Source organism: Medicago sativa, chromosome 2, assembly GCF_051527215.1.
Source record: "Medicago sativa cultivar Bolivia chromosome 2, Bolivia_mono, whole genome shotgun sequence".
NCBI lineage: Eukaryota > Viridiplantae > Streptophyta > Magnoliopsida > Fabales > Fabaceae > Medicago > Medicago sativa.
Genome location: NC_140750.1, coordinates 9865152 through 9889998, shown reverse-complemented (window position 1 = coordinate 9889998; position 24847 = coordinate 9865152). Strand labels below are relative to the sequence as shown.

The following is a 24847-nucleotide window of genomic DNA, read 5'->3' as shown; positions in this document are numbered from 1 at the left end:
ATAGTGTTGAAAAGAGTGTCAGAGATCCTGCAATCAACATTCCCTGCATTCAAGATCGGACGGTCCAACATTCGAGCTCAGTATCTTGAATAATAAACTAATAATTAAAATCTACATTTCTTTGAACCATCTGGTCAAGATCGGATGGTCGGTCACTGATGTCCCTGAATGCATTTATGAGGGAAATGTTGACTGCACTGAATCCAAATTCCTTTTCTATATGCTAGTAAAAATGCAACATGACAAATCAATCACAAAGGATTTCTATGAAGGCCTACAATATCAATCCGCATATGGCCTCCAATATCAAATACAACAGTAGATGACACGACACGATTATCAGCAGCTCATGCAGGCTAAAACTTTTTCCCCCATGTTGTATTTAGTATACAGATGTTTATAATAGTCTAATGACTCAAATACCAGCTCCAACTTGTCCACTCCATACGTTGGAGGAAGAATAACCTATGAAAAGTTTCAGGGAATACACAATACACCACTAATCTTGAGGATGAATTAAATGAGGCTCTACAACAATTGGGTCATAGGGCAAAGACATGCTTCGTGAACTGCAAGAATTCGATTATTGCGGAAGAACAGGAGGAGCAATAGCACGAGTGTTATATGAACTGCAGTGACCGCATTTATGCCCAATAATGTGGAAGGAAACTTCGGTTGTATCGTTGCAGTCGTTACAAAGTATCCAAACCTGCAACACGGTGCTGTTTTAGTTCTCAGAAATTTGCTAATATAACCATGATATATGCATGTGAAAGAAAGGACAAAAGGTCCATTCATGCTTAGTATTGTCAAATAACAGTTATAGCAAAACAGAATTTGAACAAATCACTATCGTTTGCAATACGCTATTTAGTACAAAGTGAAGTCAAATAGTGGGCTATAGCGACGCTATAGCACTGTAGCGTATCGAAATTTTAACGAATCTCTATTTTCTGCAACGCACAATTGACAACATTGGTCATGCCCATAAGCATGTTTGATGTCAAATATGAAGGTTCTTGCGGCTGTGAATGAAATGTAGACAATTAGAGATAGCATGTATTAAACTAGTATTACTAGGACTATAGTTTTACCTTTCTATTCCGATAATCATCAGGCATGACAGTTGCTTCGATCTAATATAGCAAAAATAAATTAGTTAGAAATCACAATTGTAGTAAAGAACATATATATTCAATGTTCTTGACCAGATAATTGTGGAGCATAAAAACTTAAAATCAAGTGAAAACAGATGCATGTAATTTAACCAGCTACCTCTTCATCAATTCTCTTCCATGCCGTAGACATGTCAATCACCGACTTGGAACATATGGGACAACAGTACCTGAGCCATACACCTAGTCGAGTTAATATTACATAAGAGATAATGCTTTATAAACGAAATAACTGTCAAATAGTAAGCAATATACTCACTTGTCACGCTTTATCATCTCATGGTAACATTCACAATGCATTGTGTGGCCACATTTCATAACGGTTGTATCTTTCAATGAGTCAAAAAGGTACTGTAGAAACACAATAAAGTCACATCAGAATACTCTCCTGCTTCCAGGGACATGTAGAAATTCCTTGTTTAAATGAAAACATGGTATAAGGGAAAGGGAGGAAGAGCATGGACCTCGTAACAAATTGGACAATGATGCCTCATGGAGTTCTCCACACATAAATGGTTATCACGCAGAGCAACTGAATAGCAAGACCCTGTCGAAATGGAGCAATTTATTTTAAAACAGAAGAAAAAAATAGTTCCACTAACCAAGTCGATAAATTTATTAGATATGACTCCAAAGTCCAATGGAAACAAAACAATCCATAATAGATGAATTCAGAGAAAACTATTTCTAACTGAGGCTAACCTTTCAAAAAAACGCAAAACGCCATGGATCAAGGTTTTTTTGGGTAACTACCATAGATCACAAGGGTTTGAACTATACTATTTGAATTGATACACTAGATTCTGAATTCTTTGTTTTTTGAGAACCACTTTTAGGTCCCTAAAATGGATTCTGATTTCAGAGGATAACAAGAACAAGGGAAAAAGGAGGTGGCAAAGCCCAATACATTATCAAACAGAAATGCGTCTCATTGCATCAGCAAGCAGGTAAAATAAGAAATCACTTGAGAACAAGTTGGAATAAGGTTAGAAGTTCTATGGAATATATGTAGTATTAAATTCACACACTGCTTTAGAAAACAAGGTTTCATTCCATCCATCTATAGAAAAATGATTTTGGAAGCTAAAATGATAAGACAAAAGCTAATATGTTAGAATGAAAATGATTAGTACTCAACTGTAACAGAAAAAAGAAAACAGCTGATAGAATCATCAATAGGTAATAGTGATTTTGAACTTCTAGTGTCACTAAAGATGATAACATGTTTGGCAATTCTTTCATACTATCAAAGGAAGTAGATAATTGAAACATCTATTAATATGAAAATTAACAATTTGCAGCATAAGCTAATTTGAAAAAAATAAATATATGTTTCATCGAAAACGAGAAAAAATGGCAGCCTTGTGATGAATAAATACATACCACACTTCTTGCAATGGAAATAATTCTCACTCCCACCAACTCTGTTTACAAATTACATAACCAAAATTAGTTGCATCTCATAAATTTGGGAAACCTCAGAAACTATTTACTCAAATACAGTTGTACCTGCAGATCCCACAATCGTCACAGTGAAACTGTTGTTTCCCCGTCTGCATATCGAACGAACAACAATCAGCACCAAATCAAAAACAATGAGATTAATCAATAATAACAATATTCTCAAATTCAATCATATCGAGAAACGAAGAAACTTAAATCAAATACTGCAGATTTATTCAGTAAATCATTACATCATCATCAAAGAATTTGCAGAGGTCACAGTAATATTCTCCCATTCTGACACCACAGTTAGTGCAAACTTGAGCAACCTTCAAAAGAAACATTAAAGAGAAAACATCATAAATCCATCCAAAAAACAAAAACACAACAGATTCAAATCAAATTATGAATAGATACATACTGGTTGCTCTGTGTCACAAACTGAACAAACAACCTGAAACAACAAGATGCAAACAAAAACCACAATCATCAACATCTCATGTAAAATTGCACAGTAATTGAAAAACACAAATCAAAGGTGCCCTTAATCTTACTTGTTCAACATCATTACGAACAAGTTCGTGGTGATCAAAAGGGTTTTTCAGCATGCTCTAAAAATGAAAAAAAATAACACAAACCCAGATCAGAAAAAAGCAATAAGACAAGATTTTTAACATGAAAACAAGGAAAAAAGAACAAAAAAAAAAAATACCGTTGCCTCGTTATGACAATGACGGCAAGAGTAAACCTCATTGCAACAAGGAGCACGAATCCTGCATCTTCTCCTATAATGCTTACACCTATCAATCAAAAATCAAATAAATACCCACAAAATTAAAAAGCTTAAAAACAACGAAAATTGAATAAAAATGAAAACTTTATGGAAAATGAAAAAGGTACCCATATCCCATCTTCCCAAAATCAAGACGTTCAATGGCAGAGGCTTCCATGAGTTTTGGATGGGAGAGGGAAGGAAGGGTGAGAGAGGGGATTTTGTTTTGGTGTTGAGAATCGTTTTGGCTTGATCCACAACACAACAATGATAAAGATTGAACCCATCATGCTTTATATCTTATTATACTCCCTCCGTCTTAAATATAAGCAAATTTAACTTTTTAGCTTCATTCAATTAATGATGTATGTGGTCCATAGTATGGATATGGACCACATACATCATTAATTGAATGAACCTAAAAAGTCAAATTTGCTTATATTTAGGACCGGAGGGAGTACTACTTTTCTTTTTTGAGAAATGATATTGTACAACCACTTTTTGTCAACTTTTAAATCAATCCTCTCTTTCATACTCACATGTATTTTTATTCTCTCTCTTCTTCTTTCTTTCTCCATTGTTTTTGTCCAATCACAAGAGGAGAAAAATGGTAGTCATCAAAGTTGTCTAATACTCCCTCCGATCCTTATTATAAGAGAAGAAAACAAAAAACATCAAAACCAATGAGGTTATTAATTGTTGTTATCTTTTTATTGTTTTGGCAAATATGCCCTCATAAAAAGTTGTGCTAGATTAAATGCATCCACAAATATTAAAAAGACAAAATTTAAAGTAAGGGTAAAAAGGTCTTTTAAGCAATAAATACATCTTAAAACTTGTGACTTTTTCTTATAAACTAGTAACATACCCGTGCTGACGCACGGGTACAGTAAACGCATGTTGTTTGAAAAAGTCAATAATTGTGATATATTAATATTACCTAAAAAAAAAAGTGATATAATTTTACAAATTGAAAGCATTGCATAGTAATCTCCATAATAGACAGCCTATAAACTTGAGAAATGATGATAATACATTGTTAATGATGATAATACATTGTGTATCATTGATAGCAACAGAGATGTGTGATCTATCCCATCTTGGTTTACAATAGCAACAGAGATGTGTATCATTGATCAATCCCATCTTGTCCTTATATTGATTTTGATTTTATAAATATATATAGCAGGAATTTGTGACCAGACGAGGCATTAGTTTTGTAGAAACACATAGAAAGATGCAAAAAAAAGATAAATTTGGTCAATTAACATGGAATGGTGATAATTAGTAATGGATTTATTTATATAAATTTTACATGAAATTTTGTTACAAATATTACAATACTTAAAACAGGTGTCTTGAACTTTCATCATACTTGATTACAATGACAATATTTGTTGCCATAATTGAGTCACACTTAAACTCTAAAATATCATTTGGATAAATATTATTTTTTAGCATAAAGGTAGTCCAGCTACGTCCTATCTTAACAATAGTTTGTGTTTGTTGTTGATTATCTTCAAAGTACAACTTGCAAGTTGTGATAGAATTTGACGATCCACACAATCGTAAATGAGAATGTTTTTTTCCTTTCAAAAAAGATCCAAAGTCATTTGGTAAGATCTGCAAGAAGGAAAAAATGGAATTGATTGTATTGTAAGAAAAATAAAGACCAGAAAAATATAAGACAGTTGTGAATACTAACCAATTTTTTTGAAAATTCTTTTATAATAAAGACCGGAGGGAGTATTAGTTTACAAATATCAGTCCTCTTCCTTTTTAATTTAGAGAAATGAATGTAGAACAACTTTATACCCCGATATATTGATCTAATAAGAAGGTTTACACCGATATATTTGAGGGGAAAAAGTTTACACCAATATTTAATAAAAAAATTATGTTGTCACACTATATATTTCGTAATAATATCTTGAAATTGGCAGTGTAACATGAGAATGGCTGTCCATTTGATGTGTAAAATTCTTTCAAGATGCGTGCTCATTAACTCCTTAAATAATGTGTCAATTCTGCATTTTCTTTATAAATCGGATTGATTAAACAGAGTTTAGGTTCGTTCAATTTACTTTCTTCTATTTAGTGTCGAGATAAACACATATGTAGATTAATAATTAAGTGAATTACACTAATAGATCCCACAAAACTATCATATGTGTCTATCTCTCTCATTAATAGATACTAAATCGAGAAATGTAAATGGAGGAAAGCCAAACTCGATTAAACAGTTCAATTTTAAGAGCAAATTACTAGTATTTCTTACACCCTCCGGTCACTATTATAAACAAAAATCAACATTTTAGATTCATTCATTAAATGATGTATGTGGTCTATAATAAAGACTATAAACATCATTAATTGAATGAATCTAAAATATTGATTTTTGCTTATAATAGTGACCGGAGGGTGTATATACTAGGACCAAACTATCAAAATTTTCTAGTATAATTTTGAGGATGAAAAGGTTGGTGAAAAAATGAATAAAAAATATGGGTAGAAGTACAAGATCTAATAATGGATAATAGTATATGCCCACTTGGTTGGAGATGGAGAGTAGAGAGAGAAAGAGAAGATAAGGGGTGGCATGGTATGGCAGAAGAGAATGACTTCAGAATAAAATAAAGGGATATGGCCGCTAGATCAACGAATGGTATTTCAGAAATGGGAAAAGCCAACTAACCGTAACAAAAAATCTTTGTGTTGCAATCATGCTTCATTTCACGGTTTTACTTGTGGAAACATCAATCTCCTCAAAAAAAAAAAAAAAAAAAAAAAAATTGGAGGAAATTTAAGAGAGTTGTTCCAGTATCATGATAGGTTCTCAACTGTGATATTATTTTTTTGTTACAAAAGAAAATTAAAGAAAAGGAAAAAAAAACTAAAAGAGGAGTTTTAAATACACCTAAGCATCATTCACTAAGTAGATGATCAACATGGACCGGAATTCGTTGAACATAACAAATGATTTGAACTAATAGTTTTCAACTTAACGAGAATGTTTGCATACGAGTTTCATTCCACAAATTACCCTTCATGGAGTGCCCTTCGTCTGTCCTCATCTTCATGCTACCAGCTCACCATTGTTGGAGTAAGAATACGAGAGGCTGAAATCGTTGAGTGCTTAGTTGATTGGACATTGTCAAAACCTAGCTTATTTCTTGTGCACCAAATATTCCACATAGCAAGAATTTCAATATTACTCTCACTAGTGTATGAATTACCTTAGCTATGTTATCCGGATCCAAAAGCTCTCATCAATTGTGAAAATTACAAGAAGGGTGAAGCAAATTTTTAGTGAACTATAAATAACTTGATCTTTTAAATATTTATATACTAATTATTACTATTAATTTATTTTATCACATCACATACAAAATAAAGTCACAAAATCTGCTATATATATTGGATGCACAGCCTAACAAAACACCCAAATGTTCATGTAAAGTTTTTTTAATATTCCTTATAAGACAAACAAGTGTCTGAACTGTTTTGGTGGACAACTAATAACTGGATCTCGACATATGGATCCCACGAGGTGATCTGGATATTTCTCAAGGACCGTTTCATTATTTTTCTAATTTTAGTATTTTATTTGGCTTGGAGATTCATGCACCTCCTTGCTGTTCTTATCAAGTGGTACTGCATGAAATTATGAATCCTCCTTGGTGGATTAGATGCAATCTGACCAGAAAATGTTATTCCATGATAACTGACAATATCATAAAAACAAGGTTTAGGTATGATTTTGATATACCTACAAATATCTTTTATTTGTTTTTAATTTCTTAAAAAAAATTAATTTTTATAAATATATCACTTTTTGTTTTTGGTATTTGGTGTTCTGGTGTAGTTATGTAAAATTTATTTATATTGAATTTTCTCCATATAATATATATTTATTTATAATTAATTTGTTATTATTTTAACTTATTAAAATCAAATATTTCACATAATGTTGAGACCAATTCTAATATGAAAAAGTTTTATAAAGAATGAAATAAAACAATAAGGATTAAAGCAAAAAGTGGTATATTTACAAGGATTAAAAATAATACAAAAAGATTTTACAAGAAGAAAAATCAAAACTTTTTATATTTGAAGATATCATTTTCATATTTACTCGTTTTGTCTTAAAATATAAGTCATTTTACTCATGATACATGAGTAAGGAAATGTAGTTATAAAATTGTATTTGATTAAAAGATAGATTACTATAGTTGGGAAAAGAGAGTAAAAAACTCTAGTATAATAGATTAATAAGAAAAACAAAACTAATACATTGTTGACAAAAAAAAAATAAATGAAGAAGCTACGTTGTTGATATTTTAAAATGACATGAAATGAGACAGTTTTTTTTTAGTTAAAATGACTTATGGTTCTTTTGCCAAGTTATAACTTAAATGTATATTTGCAAAATGTTACACTATTGTTTTGTGTTTGAAGAAGTTATTTATGTATGAAATGGTTATCTAATGAAAAATTACTCATTTTGAGGTTCAACAAATTCTTTATCGCCAATTTCTTTCTTTCAATTGTAAGATGAGTTTGTGTGGGGTATTTCATGGTTTGCTATTTATGTGAAGAGTTCATGTTGTGTTTTAGAGGCAAGGCGTGAAGCATTTGACATTGACCGACTAATGTAGAAAAAACTACGAAAAATAAAAAGTATTTCAACACATGTCCATTTTGTTTGGGGAATTTTATTTGCAAAACTACAAATCAAAAATTATCTTTTTAAAAAGATGAATCAAATGTGATCCATTGTATATTTTTTGTGGGTAATATAATGAGACAATTTCACACATCTTTATGGAGTATCATTGGTCAAAGCATGTATATCTTGTTTCCTCTTTAGTTGTGGTATTTAATTCACATGACTCTAGGTATGTATCTTTTCGAGAATGGTTGGAAAGAAATATTAGTGATACAAATGAGGATATTATAGTCCATGCGTTGGCCTTGTGTTATGAAATATGATGTGTTAAAAACAAAAAATGTTTTAACGGGACTAATGTTCAGCTGATTGTCATTGTTCAAAAGGCACAAAGATATGTTGTTAATTATAATAGTGTTAGTAGAGTGTTGTTGGAGACGCTAACTGGAGGTCCAATTTTACCCTATTCGAGATTCACTAGAACCCCCTTTTGTGGTTGTTATAAGTTTAATGTTGATACAACAAGTGTAATAGAGGATGGGTAAGTGGAGTATTGGTGTTGTGGAAACAGATACTGAAGGTGTTGTCATTGCTACTAGTCAGTTGTTGAGAAGTCTTTTCATTATCAGATTCATAGGTAGCAGAAGTTTTAGCTATGCGGAATGGTTTAGACTATGCAAAAGATATGTCTTTTATAAATCTTATAACGGAATCATATGCTTCTAATGTGGTCATCGCGTTGAATGTTCATCAACAATATCTCAACTAAGTTAGTTATTAGGGATTATATTAATTTAATGTCTATTTTCCTAGTTTAAATTTTGTTTATGTTTGGTGTGAGGTCAACCAAGTTGACTATTATATTTAGCTAAACATGATCTTCATAATTTAAGTTGTATATGGATTGAAGAGACTCCATCTTATATTTCTGTGGTCATAGCCTTTGATTTACGGTCAGATTTTCGTTCATGAAATTTCATAAATTATTAGATGAATTAGTTAGCTAATTTTTTATTATTAGATGGAACAAACTACTGTAACATAACGATGTTTTAAGCATTGTCGACTGACCCCACAAATCAACACGAGTCTTTTCAGCGTGTTTTGTTTTCACTCGCACGTTTTTCAAAAATCTTTCATAAGATCTTCCATCCCAAAATAGGTCCAAGTCAAGTATGCTAAATTGTGGAGTTTTTATAGAATGAGTTAACAAAAAGAAGATGCATTTGGTTGATATAGATAGGATCAAATAATTTTGATAAGTCTTCCTTCGACCGTGTAATCTCATACATGCAAGATCTCAAGATCCCTCTCATTTCGATGTGAGTTTAATTCTTCTAAAAACTATCAAATGTCGTTCATTATATCATGTTTTGTGCACCACCGACCACTCCTCATCCTCGTCAATCTCTGACATTACGTTTACCATCTTCAACTTTATGAACACGTCCCATAAAAAAAGTTGGTAGGAACAATGCATAATATATGCAAGGTCCGGGGTTCAAACCCTGACCACCAAAAAAAAAATTATGGACCAATTTTTTAATTTGAGGAACCAAATTGTTTGAAAACTACAATTTCAAGTACAAGAATAATGATCCACTCAAAAAATAAACATAAAACCTCATCAATATTACCATTCTTGGAAGAAGGTTAAAACAGAAAACCAAATTATGTTGCCAAAGCAGCTTCCTATAACCAATTACTTAATTTATCTTTTTTCATCAATGTGGCCAAACTAAGTTACCAATATACAAAACAGCAATTATATATAGCACACACAAAAAATATAAAATCTCCAATTATAGCACACACAGGACAACAGAAAAAAACAGCTATAGTTCAATAACACCTAGGCACACCCATGCAAACCTTAATTTGATACAACGCTAGCAGAACACATAACAAAATAAATCATCATGTCTTCAAATGTTCCTATTATATAAGAGAGACTAATTCCACATTTCAATATTCATTCTCTCCTTATTTCTCTCTCAAAATCAATTAATTCACACAAAAGTATAATATTTATATTTAACTAAATAAATCAACAAAATGGGTTGTGGAAAATCTAAACATGATGTTGCTTCAGATAACACCACCATCCTCCAACGCAAGAAATCTAGCGTCGCCTTCAAAGAAAATGAGACAGAAACCAAAGACATAAACAACAATGTTGACAATGTAAGTTCAGCAGTTGAGGTGGAACAAAAGAAAAGTGAAAGTATCATAGACAATGAGACAGAAACCAAAGACATAAACAATAATGTTGACAATGCAAGTTCAGCTGCTGAGGAACAAAAGGAAAGTGAAAGTGTCAAAGAGGCTGGTGTTGAAGAAAATAAGGATGGTGCAGCTAAGGATGTTAAAGACGGCGAAGCTATGGAGAAAATAAATGATGAAGAAAAGAAGGAGGAGGTTGTGGAGGAACCTTCTAAAGAAATTGAGAAAAATGATGAAGAGAAGGAGGATAATGTTGTGGAGGAACCTTCTTCTGAAGTTGAGAAAAAAGATGATGATGCATTGATAGAGAATGATAAGAAAATCAATGCTGATGATGCTGCTGGTACTGAAGAAGAGAAAAATTTGGCTGAAGAAAATAAAAAAGGTGTGCAATGTGCATAGCATAAACCAATAGAGGTTTCTTTGAGATATAAAACTTAATATTTTTGTATTCCCTTAAACCCTTTTTTTGTGCATCATGCATGGAACTTTTTTCAAAGATGTCATGTATCATATGAATTTTCATTATGAATTATTTTATTTTGGTTTTGTATGTGTACAGAGGATGTTGTTGCACAGGAAGAGACTTCGGCTAAGGAAGAAGAAGTTGTCGAAGACACAAATGTTTCAGCCTCTGAAGTTGAAGCTGGAGGTGAAAATCATTAAGGAGATTTGAAAACTGGGGAGAGGAGATTTATATAGGCATGTTTGTGCTGCATTGACAATAAAGAATTCAACAATTAGAGAGGATGTGAAGACAAAATAAATAAGAATTTTTTTTGTTGGGAAATATATGAGATTGTGGAATTAATACAGGGACTAGAGGTTCAAATGTATTCGATTTGAAAATATATTGTAATATATATTATTAAAGGATCATTACTATCTTGGAGAAGAAAGTATGATATGTACACCATTAGAGTTTCTTCTATTTAGTGATATACTTTGATTTGATGTATAATCTTTCAATTGTCTATAATATAAGCTCGTGAATCTGGTGAATAGACTATACTTTACTATATAGTGGCGGAGCCGGACAAAAAAATTTGGGGTGGCCGCCATCAAAATAAACTAAAATATATAAATCATATTGCATATAACACATTTAAGTTGTAATAAATTAAAAATCGATCATTTAAAATTTAAACTACATAATATATAAAGTCGATCATTAAATACTTAAAGAGACACTTTACGCTTTCCGAGTGACTTGAAATCATCAATAATTGACTCGAAACTAATACATGCACTAATTTCCCTTTCAATATAAACTGACATGCTATCGGCTAGAAACTCAGGTTCCATCTTGTTTCTCATTTTAACAATATGTAATGAATAAGAATGATTGAAATTGGCAAAGGAGACAAAGTTAAGTGTACTAGACAAGAAAAATAGGTTTATTAAAGTATCATTTACAATTCTGCCAAATTAATTATGCAAATTCTAGGGTATAAAAAAATTTATTTTTTTTAAGATCGGGTGGCCAAGGCTCCCCCTTGCCACCCCCTGGTTCCGCCAGTAAATATGACGTGAATGAATATGGCTTTTAAGAGAATTGATTCATCAAAAATATGATTAGCACTGGTATTGATGGCAATATGTTGCATGCGGTATATCCATTTCCAAATGAACATAAGAGACCTTTTATCGAAGAACAATGTATTTGAACAATCATTTTATAGGATAATTTATGCGACAATCAAAATAAAAAAGAGGAATGTAGGTTTTGGCACATAAACCAAAATAATTGAGAGTGAAAATGAAAATATAATGTAAGTATGAGAGAGAAAGTTGTCACAAAATTAGGGGTGTAAGTGGTTCGGATAAAACCAACAAAACCGAAAGTCCAAACCGAACCGAACCGAAAAAATATCCGACCTTGTTTGGTTCGGTTTGAAACCGATCCGAACCAATCAAAACCGATCTAGTTTGGTTTGGTTCATGGTTTTTCATTTTGAAATCCGTGAAACCGATGAACCAATCCGATGATAACCGCACTCCTTATTTTACTAATATTATCCTACCTCACACAAACTTATGGTTAGCCCCAAAATTAAATTTCAGGATGTTTTAATTTCAGTTTGCCTGGATTTGTTATTTTGACTATGTTTTAATTTTAGGATGTTCTTTTTGGAATGTTTGTGTTTGTTGATGAATGATGCATGTATGGATCATGAATGATTGAAATATTTGAGTTTGATGAAGTTGTTTTTGAAGAATGATGGATGAATGAATCTTGGATCATATGTATGAAATATTGAGAAAGGTTAGTTATAAAAAATTGTTTGAAAAATAGAAAACATGAAAAAACAAAATATGAAATACAATTATACAAAGATCTATGGAATATTTTTGTGAGAATATGAATTTTTTTTAATTGTATTTTTAAATAAACCGATCAACCGAACCAATCCAAACCGAACCAAACCGATTAGTTTGGTTTGGTTTCTTTTTTGAAAAACAGTAAAAACCGAACCAATCCAAACCGATGAAGGTTTCATCGGTTCGGACATTTTTTTGACTGAAAACCAATCCAAACCGAACCGTTACACCCCTACACAAAATTGTTGTTCAAATGTCATTTCTCTTTCTCGAAAGACAAATATTTTAATAAAAAAAAAAAGTTATGTTGCCAAATACTAATGACGAATCTTGAATTGTGAGCACAATTTCAAAGAAAGGTTTGCGACTTTGAATCACGAGTGTTGAGTACATCATGCAGCCGTTTTTTTCTATCAAAATATCGCAATGTAACTAGAACCACAAATCAAAATCGCAGCCATAGGTTTTTCTTACAATGAAGAGAGAAAGCATAGTCAATGAAAAGAAAATTGAAGAGTGACTCTCACAACATTATTATTACGTGTATGTTTGGACCAACCATGAGTCCGGCAAAATCACGGTGACATCGTGATTTTTTTAATCTCCAAAGTGTAGCTTTTGCCGAATCACACTACATGTCTTTTTTTTTTTTTTGAATCACACTACATGTCTATTTACTTGATCTTTTCAAAAATGTTAAGTTACATATTAAATCTCTTACGCTTAAAGAGTTGTCATGGTTAAGTGATTTACTTACTCTATTATATTCATATCATATGCTCCGCCTATTGTTGAAGCTATGATACCACACTTGTCGAGAACCTCACATATTATTATATTAGTCTTAATTGGATTGTCAAAAAGACACCAAACAGCCGCAAACAAAAGCATCAAGCACAAACTAACTATTAAAATTAGGGTTAATTATGTTTCTAGTCCCTATAAAATAGCGACCTTGTAAGTTTAGTCCTTACTTAATTTTAATAGCATTTTTAGTCCCTAATTTTGTTTTTTTTTGCCCCGAGTATTAGTCCCTACTCAATTCAAATTTGTTTAATTTATGCTTAAACTCTTAAATTTTTGAACAATTTTTTGCAGACATGTTTAGAACATTACTAAAAGTTCCTCCGCAAAAAATTATCGCAAAATTTGATTTCTACATCCAGATTTTATTACTTTTTATCTTTAACTTTTGTCGTTTTAAAAAAATCATATTTAATTCATTTCATGTCTGAAAATTCTAAATTTTAGTAAACGAACCTTTCATAGTGTTCTAATCTTGTCTCAAAAAAATCGTTCAAAAATTTAAGAGTTTAAGGATAATTAATCAAACTTTGTTTTAGCAGGGACTAAAATTATAAGTATTTTTTTTTATAGGGACTAAAAAAAATTTGCGATAATTATCATCTTATAATAGAGAGGAGTGTGGCATGGATCAATAGTCAAATGTTTTTTTATACACATAGATCCTTGTTTGAGACAAGTGTAGAACATATTCCCTCCATCTTACAATATTAGTCGTTTAAGGGTTGTGCACGATTATTAAGGAAATGATTAATTGTGTTGATTTCAATGATAAAATTAATAGCATTTACTAAAACACCCTTATTAATTGTAGTTAGTGGAATGGTTAATTTGGATGAAATTCAATAAATAAGGATATAATAAATAAGGGCAACCCGGTGCACTGAACCTCCCGCATATACAGGATCCGGGAAGGGGTCCCACCATTTGGTGTATTGTACGCAGCCTTACCCTGTTTTTACACAAGAGGCTGTTTCCAGGACTTGAACCCGTGACCTTACGGTCACATGACAACAACTTTACCAGTTGCGCCAAGGTTACCAAATAAGGGTATAATAGTGGAAAAAAATAATAAATGTTGCATTGGTATTGTAAAGTGACAATTATTTTGAAAAAAAGAAAAAAATGCTAGAGACAATAATTGTGAGATGGATGGAATATTTGCATCTCTATAGAGGAATTAATGACAAGAACATGATAACTAGAGCTTTCAGAAAGAAGTGAAAAACTTAGAAAGACATGTTTTTATTTAAACACAATGAATTTTTATTTGTTTTTCCTCGTCCAATATGTTGCAAGACTTTGTCTTTAATAGCCAATGAGGTATACGAAAAATAAAAAATACAACTATTCATGTTTGTGGCATTATTTCAAATATTATTGTCACGTTTTACAATTATGCACGACATACTTTCATAGTATACTAAAAAAACTGACTATCATACCTACCTATACCATTATTTCAAGACATGCTTTATCTGAACACACTCGTAACACCTCTTCTATAAACTAGTCTTTTGACTAAATGGTTTTAGAATTTCTTATTGCTGTGAGCATAAGTTTGTCCTTTCAATGAAATTTAAGTTAACTTTATCTAAAACGCGATAGCCCAATAATTAACCATGTGTGTATCTCTATCAGCCATGTGGTTGTTTTAGATGAAAATTTGAATAAAAACACTAATTTTTATTAACTTAAACTTAAAACTTTTTGAACATTGAAGATCAGTCTAAAAGTTAAAATAAACATAAGAGACGTGCAATTTAACCTTTCAAAAACTTACCAAACCTATTCAATTTTGTACAACTTATAGCTACACTTGTGGTGTGGGGCTATGGGTAAGTTGGGGGTCCAATTCATCCACTTTTGACCTGTTTTGTGTATGTTGCGTCACGCTTGTAACTACTATTTGCCTGCCTACACACTAATTGATAAGCAAATATCATGGACAGAAGATGAAAGCAGACCAAAACAAAATTTTAATGAATGGGAGAAACAGAAAATATATTTAATAAAATTTAACATCGGAAAGAAAGAAAAAAAAATGAGGAAATCAAATATTATTAGTCAAATGACTAGAATTTGTATGTGAAATTCTATACTTAACATCGGCACCAAGAATTGAGTCATATATACAACGACGAATATATACAAAGCCTATACACGCAATCTTCTTCCAGTTACGGCTGATGAAATTCTTCGGCCGCATTTGAAAGGACTGTGAAGAAAGAAAAGAATAAGTATAACGTCCCACAATTATGTAGCAAGAGATATCTCATGCCAATTCAATAGACATTAACGGCCTTTTCCTGATTGTCAAACTCTCTACTCAATTTGAGAAGGGAACTTGTAGGATCTCTAGATAAGATGAAGTTTCCTCTTGAATCTCTGGTGCTGCTAGTTCTCAGAACGTCGGAATTCATAACGATTCTGCATGTTTGTGGATCATCCGATCCCATGTCAACACCATAATAGACTAAGTGGTCTGTGATGCTATTCCCACTCACTGACCTGCAAAAAGCAATAATTCAAATTTCAGCAGCTATATGGAGGGTTGGAGATAGCATCAGCATAACACTAAAATTAAGTGATACTCTATAACTTAGTACTAGTAGAATCCACTGCAGTGGCAAAGTTTTCAGTAAGTCAACATTCGGTTGCATTTTAACAACAAATTGACTAACCTGCTGCAAGATGGATCCTCACCAGATCCATCACAAATCTTCTCAACCCTGTACACAAGACTACCTAATCCAATGTTATAAAGCCATACCTGCAATCCACAACAAAGATTCTTGAAAAACTATAAAACAAATTGAAAACAAATTTTGCAGGTATGTAAATTTCCTGCCATAAATAATCCAAGAGTTATAGATCATGACAAAGCAGAATGACCCACACAAAATTATTGCATGGTCCAAGCAACACACAAGCTGATAGAGAAGACACAAATAGGAACCTCTCACATTGCTGGGTGTGCAGAGAGTTGGCAAATCACATACTACTAAGTCACCCCAAAACAGACAAACAAGCATCAAACTTTAATGACACCAATAATAGCATGCAGTCATTGTTTGTAGTGCTCTAAAATTTTATTTTAAATTTATTAGAAGAGTGAGCCATGAGCAACAGGTAAAAACAAACTTTGAATGCATAGGAAACATGTCCATAATGAAAGAGATAAGATCATTATTTTGAATACAAGGAAACCAGGTTATCATTTTGTATTGCTACTAGGTGAAAATTGATATATTAATATATGCCAGAAAAAACAAAGTATAATCACCATCAAAGGGGATACAGCTTTCAACATACAAGCGCGATAATATAACTGGTTTTGAAGTACAGATTTCATCACTTTGTTATGCAACTTACCTCTCTCGGAAAGTGCTGGTATGTCTTCTGTGGTAAATAGTAATAGTATGGAGGCAAATGGGGAACAATATCATGGTCATTTGTAACTCGGATTGTATTTGGAACTAGTTTGCTGTAGAGAGATACAAAAACACCATTCCCAATACGTGGTTGTCCAAATGTCATAACCTGGACATTTTTTTCTTGTTTATTTACCTGTAATAAGAATGTAAAATCAAACAAGTAATTATGCATCCTCGTATAATAGGAATATCTTGAAATGAGAGTTTAAACAATGATATGTACAAAATAATAGCACTGATTTGTAGTTTGAATTTTGGACACTGTTCTGATTAGTTCTAGATATTAATCATGACTGACAAAAAATAGATATTTTTCATGAATCGAGTGTTCATGAGCTGATTGGTTGGATTTTAGTTTTAACCTTGGCATTTTAACTTATCTGACATCCAACACCACAAAAATATATAGACCAAATTTAACTAAAAGAACTAACAGAACAGACCAAACAAACCCTGTTCCAATTTACTTGTCCAGCGGTTAGGTTCATTTCTTGATCAATGTGTAATTTATAGATAAACCCTATTAGTAATATGCACTAAATTATACTTGTTCATATGATATATCCCAACACAAATAACAAATATAAAAACATAAAAACTACGGAACAAATTTATAGGTGCTTCTCCAGCTACATTGTTGATCCTTGTCAAAAAAGATTTGCCAAACTTTTCCATAGCTACATTGTTGATCCTTGTCAAAAAAGATTTGCCAAACTTTTCCATAGCTGCCAGGGTATAATACAGCCCTCCTCTTTTACCTAAGCTTGAGACCACCATCTATAAATTTGTACATACTCTTTCCGACACACTATATTGTTGAATTTCATGTAGGCCCCAGCAAATAATATGGGTCCACTCCAGTTAGTGAGACAAAATTTCACACAATAGTAGAAAGGGTGTTGAAGATAGCGTTTTGCCGACCTCTCTCAAATTTCTAATAATAAAAAAAATCATTTTTCCAAATACAATGTTTCCCTAAAATATTCAAAGCCCCTGCCTGAGGAAAAATAAAGACAATACATATGGAACAACAAAACCTGGGTGTACAATACCAAGAAAGCTAAACTATAGTTACCGTTAAATCAAGTCCACAAAACGCAGCCATTGCTCCGCCCATAGAATGTCCTAACGCTATAATTGGAATATCTCCATAAAACTTCTTTGCTCTTTCAACAGCCCCTAAAACTGCAGGACGTATTGTTGTATTATGGTATGCAGTATAAAAACCACGATGTACCTGTAGAGAATGATGATAATATTTCAGAATGGAAAATATTACAGACACAAAGTAAGGCTAAAGCGTTCGCTCACATACCATTGCATCGTCCATATCTGGATAATTTATTTCATGCTGTTTCCAATATAAATCTTCAATCCAGTTCTGTAAACTACATAAAAGCAGTTTTAAACAAATAAGCTCAGAATATAATAAAGTTATTTCAGAAGTGAACCAAAAATCTGAAAGACGTAAACTGTTTTCCTTTTAAACGTGTTTTATGGACAAATGTTTTCTTCATAGTAAAATGGTTCTCGTATAGGTCAATATAGGAGAAGAATGCTCTCTTAACAAACATAATAAACAATATGTTTTATTCGTATATAGATAATCTAGCTTCTGACCCTTTCAAAAAGAACAATCTATGATGTACAACCTACAACATCTCAAACATGATCTGAAAAATAGAGAGTCATCTAAAGAACCCTGCTGATCAATTTTGGATCACAGAAATGCATGCCTTGTGCAAAAAAACTGAAAACAATTCCGTATTACTTAGTCATTTGCTCACCGCCTCTATGCCAGTAATACATTGCATTCACAATAAATCAAATAAACTGCATTTATTAACTTACAATTGCATGTGCAAAAATGTGAATATATGTTCATACAAACTTCACATGCATAAGGAAGACATTTTTTTTTTCTTTTTTTCTAAAATATACAGGCATCTGTGTGTAGACATACACACATAACACTAAACTACAATCGATCCATTTTAATGGTGACTATGGAATTTGGGTGCAAATAACACACAAAACTTAAGCCAGAAATAAAATCCACCTGTGTTCATTAGTTCCTCTGAATGCAATGATAATAGCACGCGGATCATCGGCTACTCCAACAAATGCCTAGAATAGGATGTAATAATAATTACATAAGAAAAAATAGTACATCAATAGAAGTAATTAACGAGTAGACAAATAAAATAAATAGAATTCATTGTTTCTATAGGTAAAGGAATATTGATCTGTGATGAGAGTTTACCGACCTGTAAGCAATGCTCGACATCAACAACCAACTCTATAATTTCAAATCCCTGTTTAAATGTAAAATATCTTTAGACCAGCTATTTTGGAAGAAGAGTTAAATTAGTAGAATACTAGAATGTAAATAATTCGAAGCTCACTCACAACTTGAGTGAACAAGTTAAATTAATGTTCATATTATCAGCACCTTGGTCAAGTCGCCACATCTAGAGCACGTCCAAGTAAAAAGTTGAGTCAAATCTGACAAGTATACCTGCAAGAACCAGACCTATTTCAGTCCTTTTATTGTATATAATTCATACAGAATGCCCACATGATTTGCCTTGACCGAATGCATGTAACAAAACTTCAGATTCACTGCATCATGCAAGCAAGATGACTTAAACTCTAAAATCTAGGCCACACACCGATAAAATGCAATAACTGATAGTTTGGCTAGTTCTGGCTATGAGCTGGTCAGGATGAGGAATCTCTCAATCAATGTTAGCATGTGAGAAGGTCCCTCAATTATTAAATTATTTATGTTAGGCAAAAGCATAATTGAAGACAATGACTTCTTTGATCTGTAAAATAAAGAAGATATGGTTTGAAGTGGTGGCCTTAAAACCTACTTAAGCAAGGCCAGGTTGAAACTTGAAATTTTCATTACAATCATTAATTCCCGATCAACCCTCTGACAAGACTAGAATAAAAATAATACGTACAATAATTATAATTCCTCTATATGCATTGCTTAGGTTGAACATATATTAACTCACCGCAGAAGCATATTCCACTAATATGGTAGCCAGTGTATGATTATACTGCGCAAGATGACTCGTATGCCTGGTCTTGAGTTCTGCAAATGAAAAGTGTATCATTGGTGTGAAAGTGTGAAAGGTCCACAAGAGTAAAAGACTATGGTTCAAAATGTAATTTCTTTATATCACACAAGTTTATATTTGTTGATCTAAGCAATAGACATATCTGCATATCTGAATCGTTCATGACATCTTCAAAAGCATAAAAAGAAATATCTCATATATGGAGTTCTGTAGCATGCATCAGTCATAGATTACCCAAACAATGAAAAAATAATTAAAATAAAAGGACATAGTTCGAAGTTGAACGGCCCATAATATTGATCCTTGCCTTTTAAATTAGGTATTCTGATCGAACCATGCACAGATAAACCCATTTCACCCTGCCAATGGTTTTTGAGTCCAAGAGCAAGGGAACAGCTGTACTAAAAACTTAAAAAACAAATTCTATGATGTCTAACCTAAGTTTTCCCAGAATTGTCAAATAGCGGCAATGGCAACACAATAGTACTATAGTGTAGCAAAATTTGAACAAATTGCTATTGTTCCATGATACACTATCTAGTACAAAGTGTTGTTAGCAGCTATAACATGCTTGCATTGTATTTGTATGGTAGCAAAATTTGAAAAAACCAGTTTTTCGCAATACAGCGCTGAGTTTACCCATCAATAATCGTCCAACTATTTTAAAATGCAAATCAATACTAGCCTATGAAGCATTAACACATACACATCACCAGGGACCAGACACTACACAATCATGTCGTCACCCGTATAAATTTAAGAATGTGACATAATTGAATGTGATCACGTGTGTCTGTCACATCGGGCACAATTAGAAGTGTTGGTGCTACAGAGATGCTAGGCCACGTACGAGCAAAAGAATATTATACCCTAATTGTTGATATTATTTCCTTTGTCAAACTCTTTCAAAAGGGATTCTTCAATCTTTGATCCTTTAACTATTTGCCCCATTTTCCCACTCTCAAATAAAGCACAATTCCACCAACCAAACAAACATGAAACAATTCCAATTATACCCACACAAGACTAAACACACACAATGAATTAAAAAACATAAAGAAACATTGCTGCAAAAGTTACACACTTTACCTCTACCATCTGAAAACGCAAAAAGACATAAACAGGTAACAAAAATCAAGCACCACGAAGTTTTGCCCATACTATAATACTCTGCAATTGAAATTGAAATAAAAACAAATCAATTTTCCGTCAAGAATACGTTAATTGCTTCAGCAACACCCAAATTGCGTGTTCGTGCAATTCAATATCAATCAAATAAAATAAAATAACAATTAGGGAAAAATTAAATACATGTACAGAAAAAACGCCACCGAATGGGGAATATATTTTCTGCCGTCGCCGTCGCCGCCGCAGAGATTTCCCGGTGAGAAGGGAAGAGAAGTTGAAGAGTCGTGAAGGTTTTGGATTAAATAGGAAGAAAGTTAATAAATAACTGGATAACAACAAAAAAAGGAAAATACTAGCGTGATCACAACGTTGCTGAGGTTGATTTCGTCATTTCCGTCACGTATTTTAACTCTAATTTATTATTTTTTATTGTTACACGTTTTTTTTTTAAGGAATAATATGCGTGTGTTTGTTAAAAAAATTATTGCGTGTATATAATAAATATATTTTAACCAGATTTAAGAAACTAAATATCAATTCCTTTTTCTTTTTTTTTTTGTAGGAAAATACCAATTCTTTTAACCGGGTTAAGATCCTCTCCATTTGGTATTCTCTCCATTTCATCCATTTGGAGAGATATAGACACAAAAAAATCTTGAAAAACTAAAAAATAATTAATGATGATGGGACCCACTATCTATTTTATGTGTCTATCTCTCTCCAAATTGCATACTCCATTTATTATACAAAATGGAGAGGATCTTTACCCCTTTTAACCCATGAGTTTCACCTTTGTATTCATCATCTTCATCGCTAAACTCAAAAATAAATTAAAAATTACCTTCATCAAAACCAATAAACTAAAACAAATCAAGATTATCTTGAATAACATCCAACAAAAAATTGCATCATCCGTATTTTATTATAAGTCGTTTTAACATTTTTACACATATTAATAAGTATAGTTTATTTTGTATTAGAAAAATCGATTATGAGTGACTCCCTTGTTAATGATGTGGAAAGGAGAGATTAAAATAATGAAAAAGGATAGAGTAATAAATGGTAAAAGATGTGAGAGGAAGATATCATCAATAATGAATCGGTATCTTAAAACAACTTATAATAAAACCAAAACATTTTTTTAAAGCAACTTATGATAAAAATACCGAGTGTTTATCTATGGTTGCAATTTTACTCTTCACTCCCCCACCATCCCCGAATCCATCACACCTCATTGTAAAGTGTGATGGACACTAAACTCTTGGAAGCCTTTAGTTTGAAACCACAAATCGTCTTGGAAACGCATGCAACGGATCACGTCATTTCTAACTGTTATCCTTCCATATTTCATGATATTAATGTATGACTATTGTCTTTACCACATCTGGATGCAAATTTTGGGTTTCATTTCCCTCCTAAGTTTCCCTCTCATATTTCTCTCTCACTCTCGGTGTTCATAAACCATACAAAGCACACAAACTCAAACCGCAAACCATCATTGTACCTCTCCCTCTCTTCAAAGTTAGAAACAACATACCATATACAATCAAGAAATAAACTCATATTTTTCACTCTCTCCCTCTTCTCATTCTTTCTTTCCCACTCTCTCTATCTATCATATAACATTCTTTCTTCATTTTTTTCTCACGATCAATAAGAATGCTCTTTGCGATGTCTTTGAATTACTACCAAGAAGATAACAACATGGAGAAATGGTTGAATGATTGCGTTAGTGATGCAGAATAAGTCATTAAAGTGTTAAAAACGATTTTCAACTATAAAGAAGAAAACATTGAATTTATTCATGATAGAATTTTATTGTAACAGCCCGGTGGGCCCCTCGCAAGGCACTGCACCCACCGCACTGCACTGTTACTCACAAGCTTAATCACTATCCCCCTGATAGTGTTTTTGCCTCCCGTGGGAATCGAACCTAGTACCTGGGGATAAGTACTACTTCAATGCATTCCCACTACCAATTGAGCTAGTAGCTCAATTGGTAGTGGGAATGCATTGAAGTAGTACTTATCCCCAGGTACTAGGTTCGATTCCCACGGGAGGCAAAAACACTATCAGGGGGATAGTGATTAAGCTTGTGAGTAACAGTGCGGTGCGGTGGGTGCAGTGCCTTGCGAGGGGCCCACCGGGCTGTTACAATAAAAAGGCTCAATGATGTTAGTGCACAACACTTCCTTGAAAGGCTTGATAAAATGGTCATGAATTCCAAACTAGGATACGACCTATTCGTCTACTTAAGTGGTCACGGAACCAACCCCATCGGTCCAAATCATTTCGGAGACAACGGTGAAGACAACACCCTTCCAGAATCACAATCTTTAGTTTGCAGTTCAGCATACCAAAAGATGGAGAAGCCGCTAAAGGTAAATGTTTCTTCCACTCACTTTGATATCTAGTTTTCAAACATGTGTTGGATGTATTATTGAAATGAAATTAGAATGACTTGATAATTTGAAAATAACACGGAGATGCAATAGATGTTCTATTTTTGTTTGGTTAGAAAATGCGGTTGACCCTAGATAATTGAGACTGGTTTTTAATTATATGTTACTTATTTACTAATTATGTTATGTAGCCTATACTATTGTCTCACGAACGTTTGATTTATTTATCATTGCTAAGTCAGGATAAGGTTAGGTTCCCACAATTGTTGCTTGATTGGATATCTTATAAATTCTATTATAAATTACACTTTCATCTTACATCTTGATTTATAGATGTTGTCTTGATTATAAAGTATAGATATTAATTTCGAATGATTGAATTTGTGACAACCTTGTGCGTGACACGATTATTGATAAAATAACTTTGAGCAGGATGTTCTTCCTGTTTTTATTAATTGTCTAATTTTCTAATACTCTTTAGATTATGAGTTGCAACCCAAACAAATTGTTTTTTGGTTTGATCATATTCTTTGTTCATCTAAATTGGTTAAGATTAAAATGTTAAATTGTTGATGAAGAGGTGAACTGAATTCATTTTATTGTTCTTATATAAAGGATTAAAATTGAATATCAAGGAAAAATTGAGGATTTCATAAAGCAAACGTTTGATGTATGTATGCTTAACATGTTGAAATTGCAAATGTATGAGTGTTATCTCTTATTACTTCTCACATGAATACTATTAGTCTAATTAAGTTGGAATGTATTCATGGTTTATTCCTTTTTGTGCATACAACTTGGCAAATTAATCGGATATTAGATCGTTTGACAGTTGGAGTTTTATTAGTATTATTAATTGATGCATGTTATGCTGGAGGCATGGTTTTTCGCTTGAAAGAACAGTTTGATGAAACCATTAGTCGTAGTACGCCAGATGTATTGCACAGTACTCCAGGTTTTCGACGACATTGGGCAATGGCGGAGTTACCTTTTTTCCTCAAATTTCAACAATCTTTTGAGTATAATACCACTCTTACAAATGGGGAGACAAGGTATAGTGGTGTAACAAGTGTATTCATGTATGTCATGCAATATCCAAGTGCAAAGTAAAAGAACATATTTGAGAGAAGAAAGTTATTTTTTTTTCTTAGCTTTTGATTAATGTGAAGTTGAAATAATTTTTATACTGAGTTAAAATAATTAAAAAGATATGCGCAATATTTATAAAATTGACAATTGTCTGTCATGAGAGATCGCGCAAAAAAAAAGGAATTTGTTGGAGAAAAAGATAATAACTGACAATTGTTTGTTACTAGAGAAAAACAACATATTAAATTTATTGGAAAGATAAAATGTGCACAAAAAAGTTGGAATTTATTGGTG

At 32.4% G+C, this 24847-nt stretch overlaps 2 protein-coding genes across 4 annotated transcripts; both read right to left on the bottom strand.

Moving 5' to 3' along the window:
• Positions 1 to 240: 240 nt before the first annotated feature.
• On the bottom strand, positions 241 to 3659 carry LOC146944357 (CHY-type/CTCHY-type/RING-type Zinc finger protein). The gene is made up of 12 exons (XM_085742751.1): positions 3519 to 3659; positions 3331 to 3418; positions 3173 to 3229; positions 3040 to 3072; positions 2870 to 2947; positions 2685 to 2728; positions 2559 to 2599; positions 1640 to 1722; positions 1435 to 1526; positions 1276 to 1345; positions 1095 to 1136; positions 241 to 709 (listed from the first exon to the last, which is right to left on the bottom strand). The coding sequence occupies exons 1-12, from the start codon at positions 3566 to 3568 to the stop codon at positions 584 to 586; spliced, it is 804 nt and encodes a 267-aa protein (XP_085598877.1). The 5' UTR covers positions 3569 to 3659; the 3' UTR covers positions 241 to 583.
• An 11794-nt stretch (positions 3660 to 15453) lies between these two features.
• LOC146944356 (lipase-like) lies at positions 15454 to 21348 on the bottom strand. 3 transcript variants are annotated; one of them, XM_085742750.1, is made up of 11 exons: positions 21246 to 21348; positions 20804 to 21104; positions 19869 to 19948; positions 19255 to 19363; positions 19113 to 19179; positions 18905 to 18972; positions 18161 to 18233; positions 17921 to 18082; positions 16784 to 16978; positions 16093 to 16181; positions 15454 to 15919 (listed from the first exon to the last, which is right to left on the bottom strand). In XM_085742750.1, the coding sequence occupies exons 4-11, from the start codon at positions 19314 to 19316 to the stop codon at positions 15694 to 15696; spliced, it is 942 nt and encodes a 313-aa protein (XP_085598876.1). In that variant the 5' UTR covers positions 19317 to 19363; positions 19869 to 19948; positions 20804 to 21104; positions 21246 to 21348; the 3' UTR covers positions 15454 to 15693. The 3 variants fall into 3 exon arrangements, with proteins under 3 accessions (XP_085598876.1, XP_085598875.1, XP_085598874.1); XM_085742749.1 differs by having other exon boundaries at positions 21024 to 21104; XM_085742748.1 differs by having other exon boundaries at positions 19113 to 19160; positions 19298 to 19363; positions 21024 to 21104.
• Positions 21349 to 24847: the final 3499 nt, after the last annotated feature.

Excerpts from the sequence above, each read along its gene's own strand:
- LOC146944357 (XM_085742751.1), bottom strand. The coding sequence starts at position 3,568 with ATGGAAGCCTCTGCCATTGAACGTCTTGATTTTGGGAAGATGGGATAT. Across the intron at positions 3,419-3,518 it reads TTTGGGAAGATGGGATATGG|GTGTAAGCATTATAGGAGAA; the intron begins GTACCTTTTTCA and ends TTTGATTGATAG. Across the intron at positions 1,723-2,558 it reads TTTCCATTGCAAGAAGTGTG|GGTCTTGCTATTCAGTTGCT; the intron begins GTATGTATTTAT and ends CCATTTCGACAG.
- LOC146944356 (XM_085742748.1), bottom strand. The coding sequence starts at position 21,093 with ATGGGCAAAACTTCGTGGTGCTTGATTTTTGTTACCTGTTTATGTCTT. Across the intron at positions 18,973-19,112 it reads ATGTCGAGCATTGCTTACAG|GCATTTGTTGGAGTAGCCGA; the intron begins GTCGGTAAACTC and ends ATCCTATTCTAG. Across the intron at positions 15,920-16,092 it reads GAGGATCCATCTTGCAGCAG|GTCAGTGAGTGGGAATAGCA; the intron begins GTTAGTCAATTT and ends TGCTTTTTGCAG.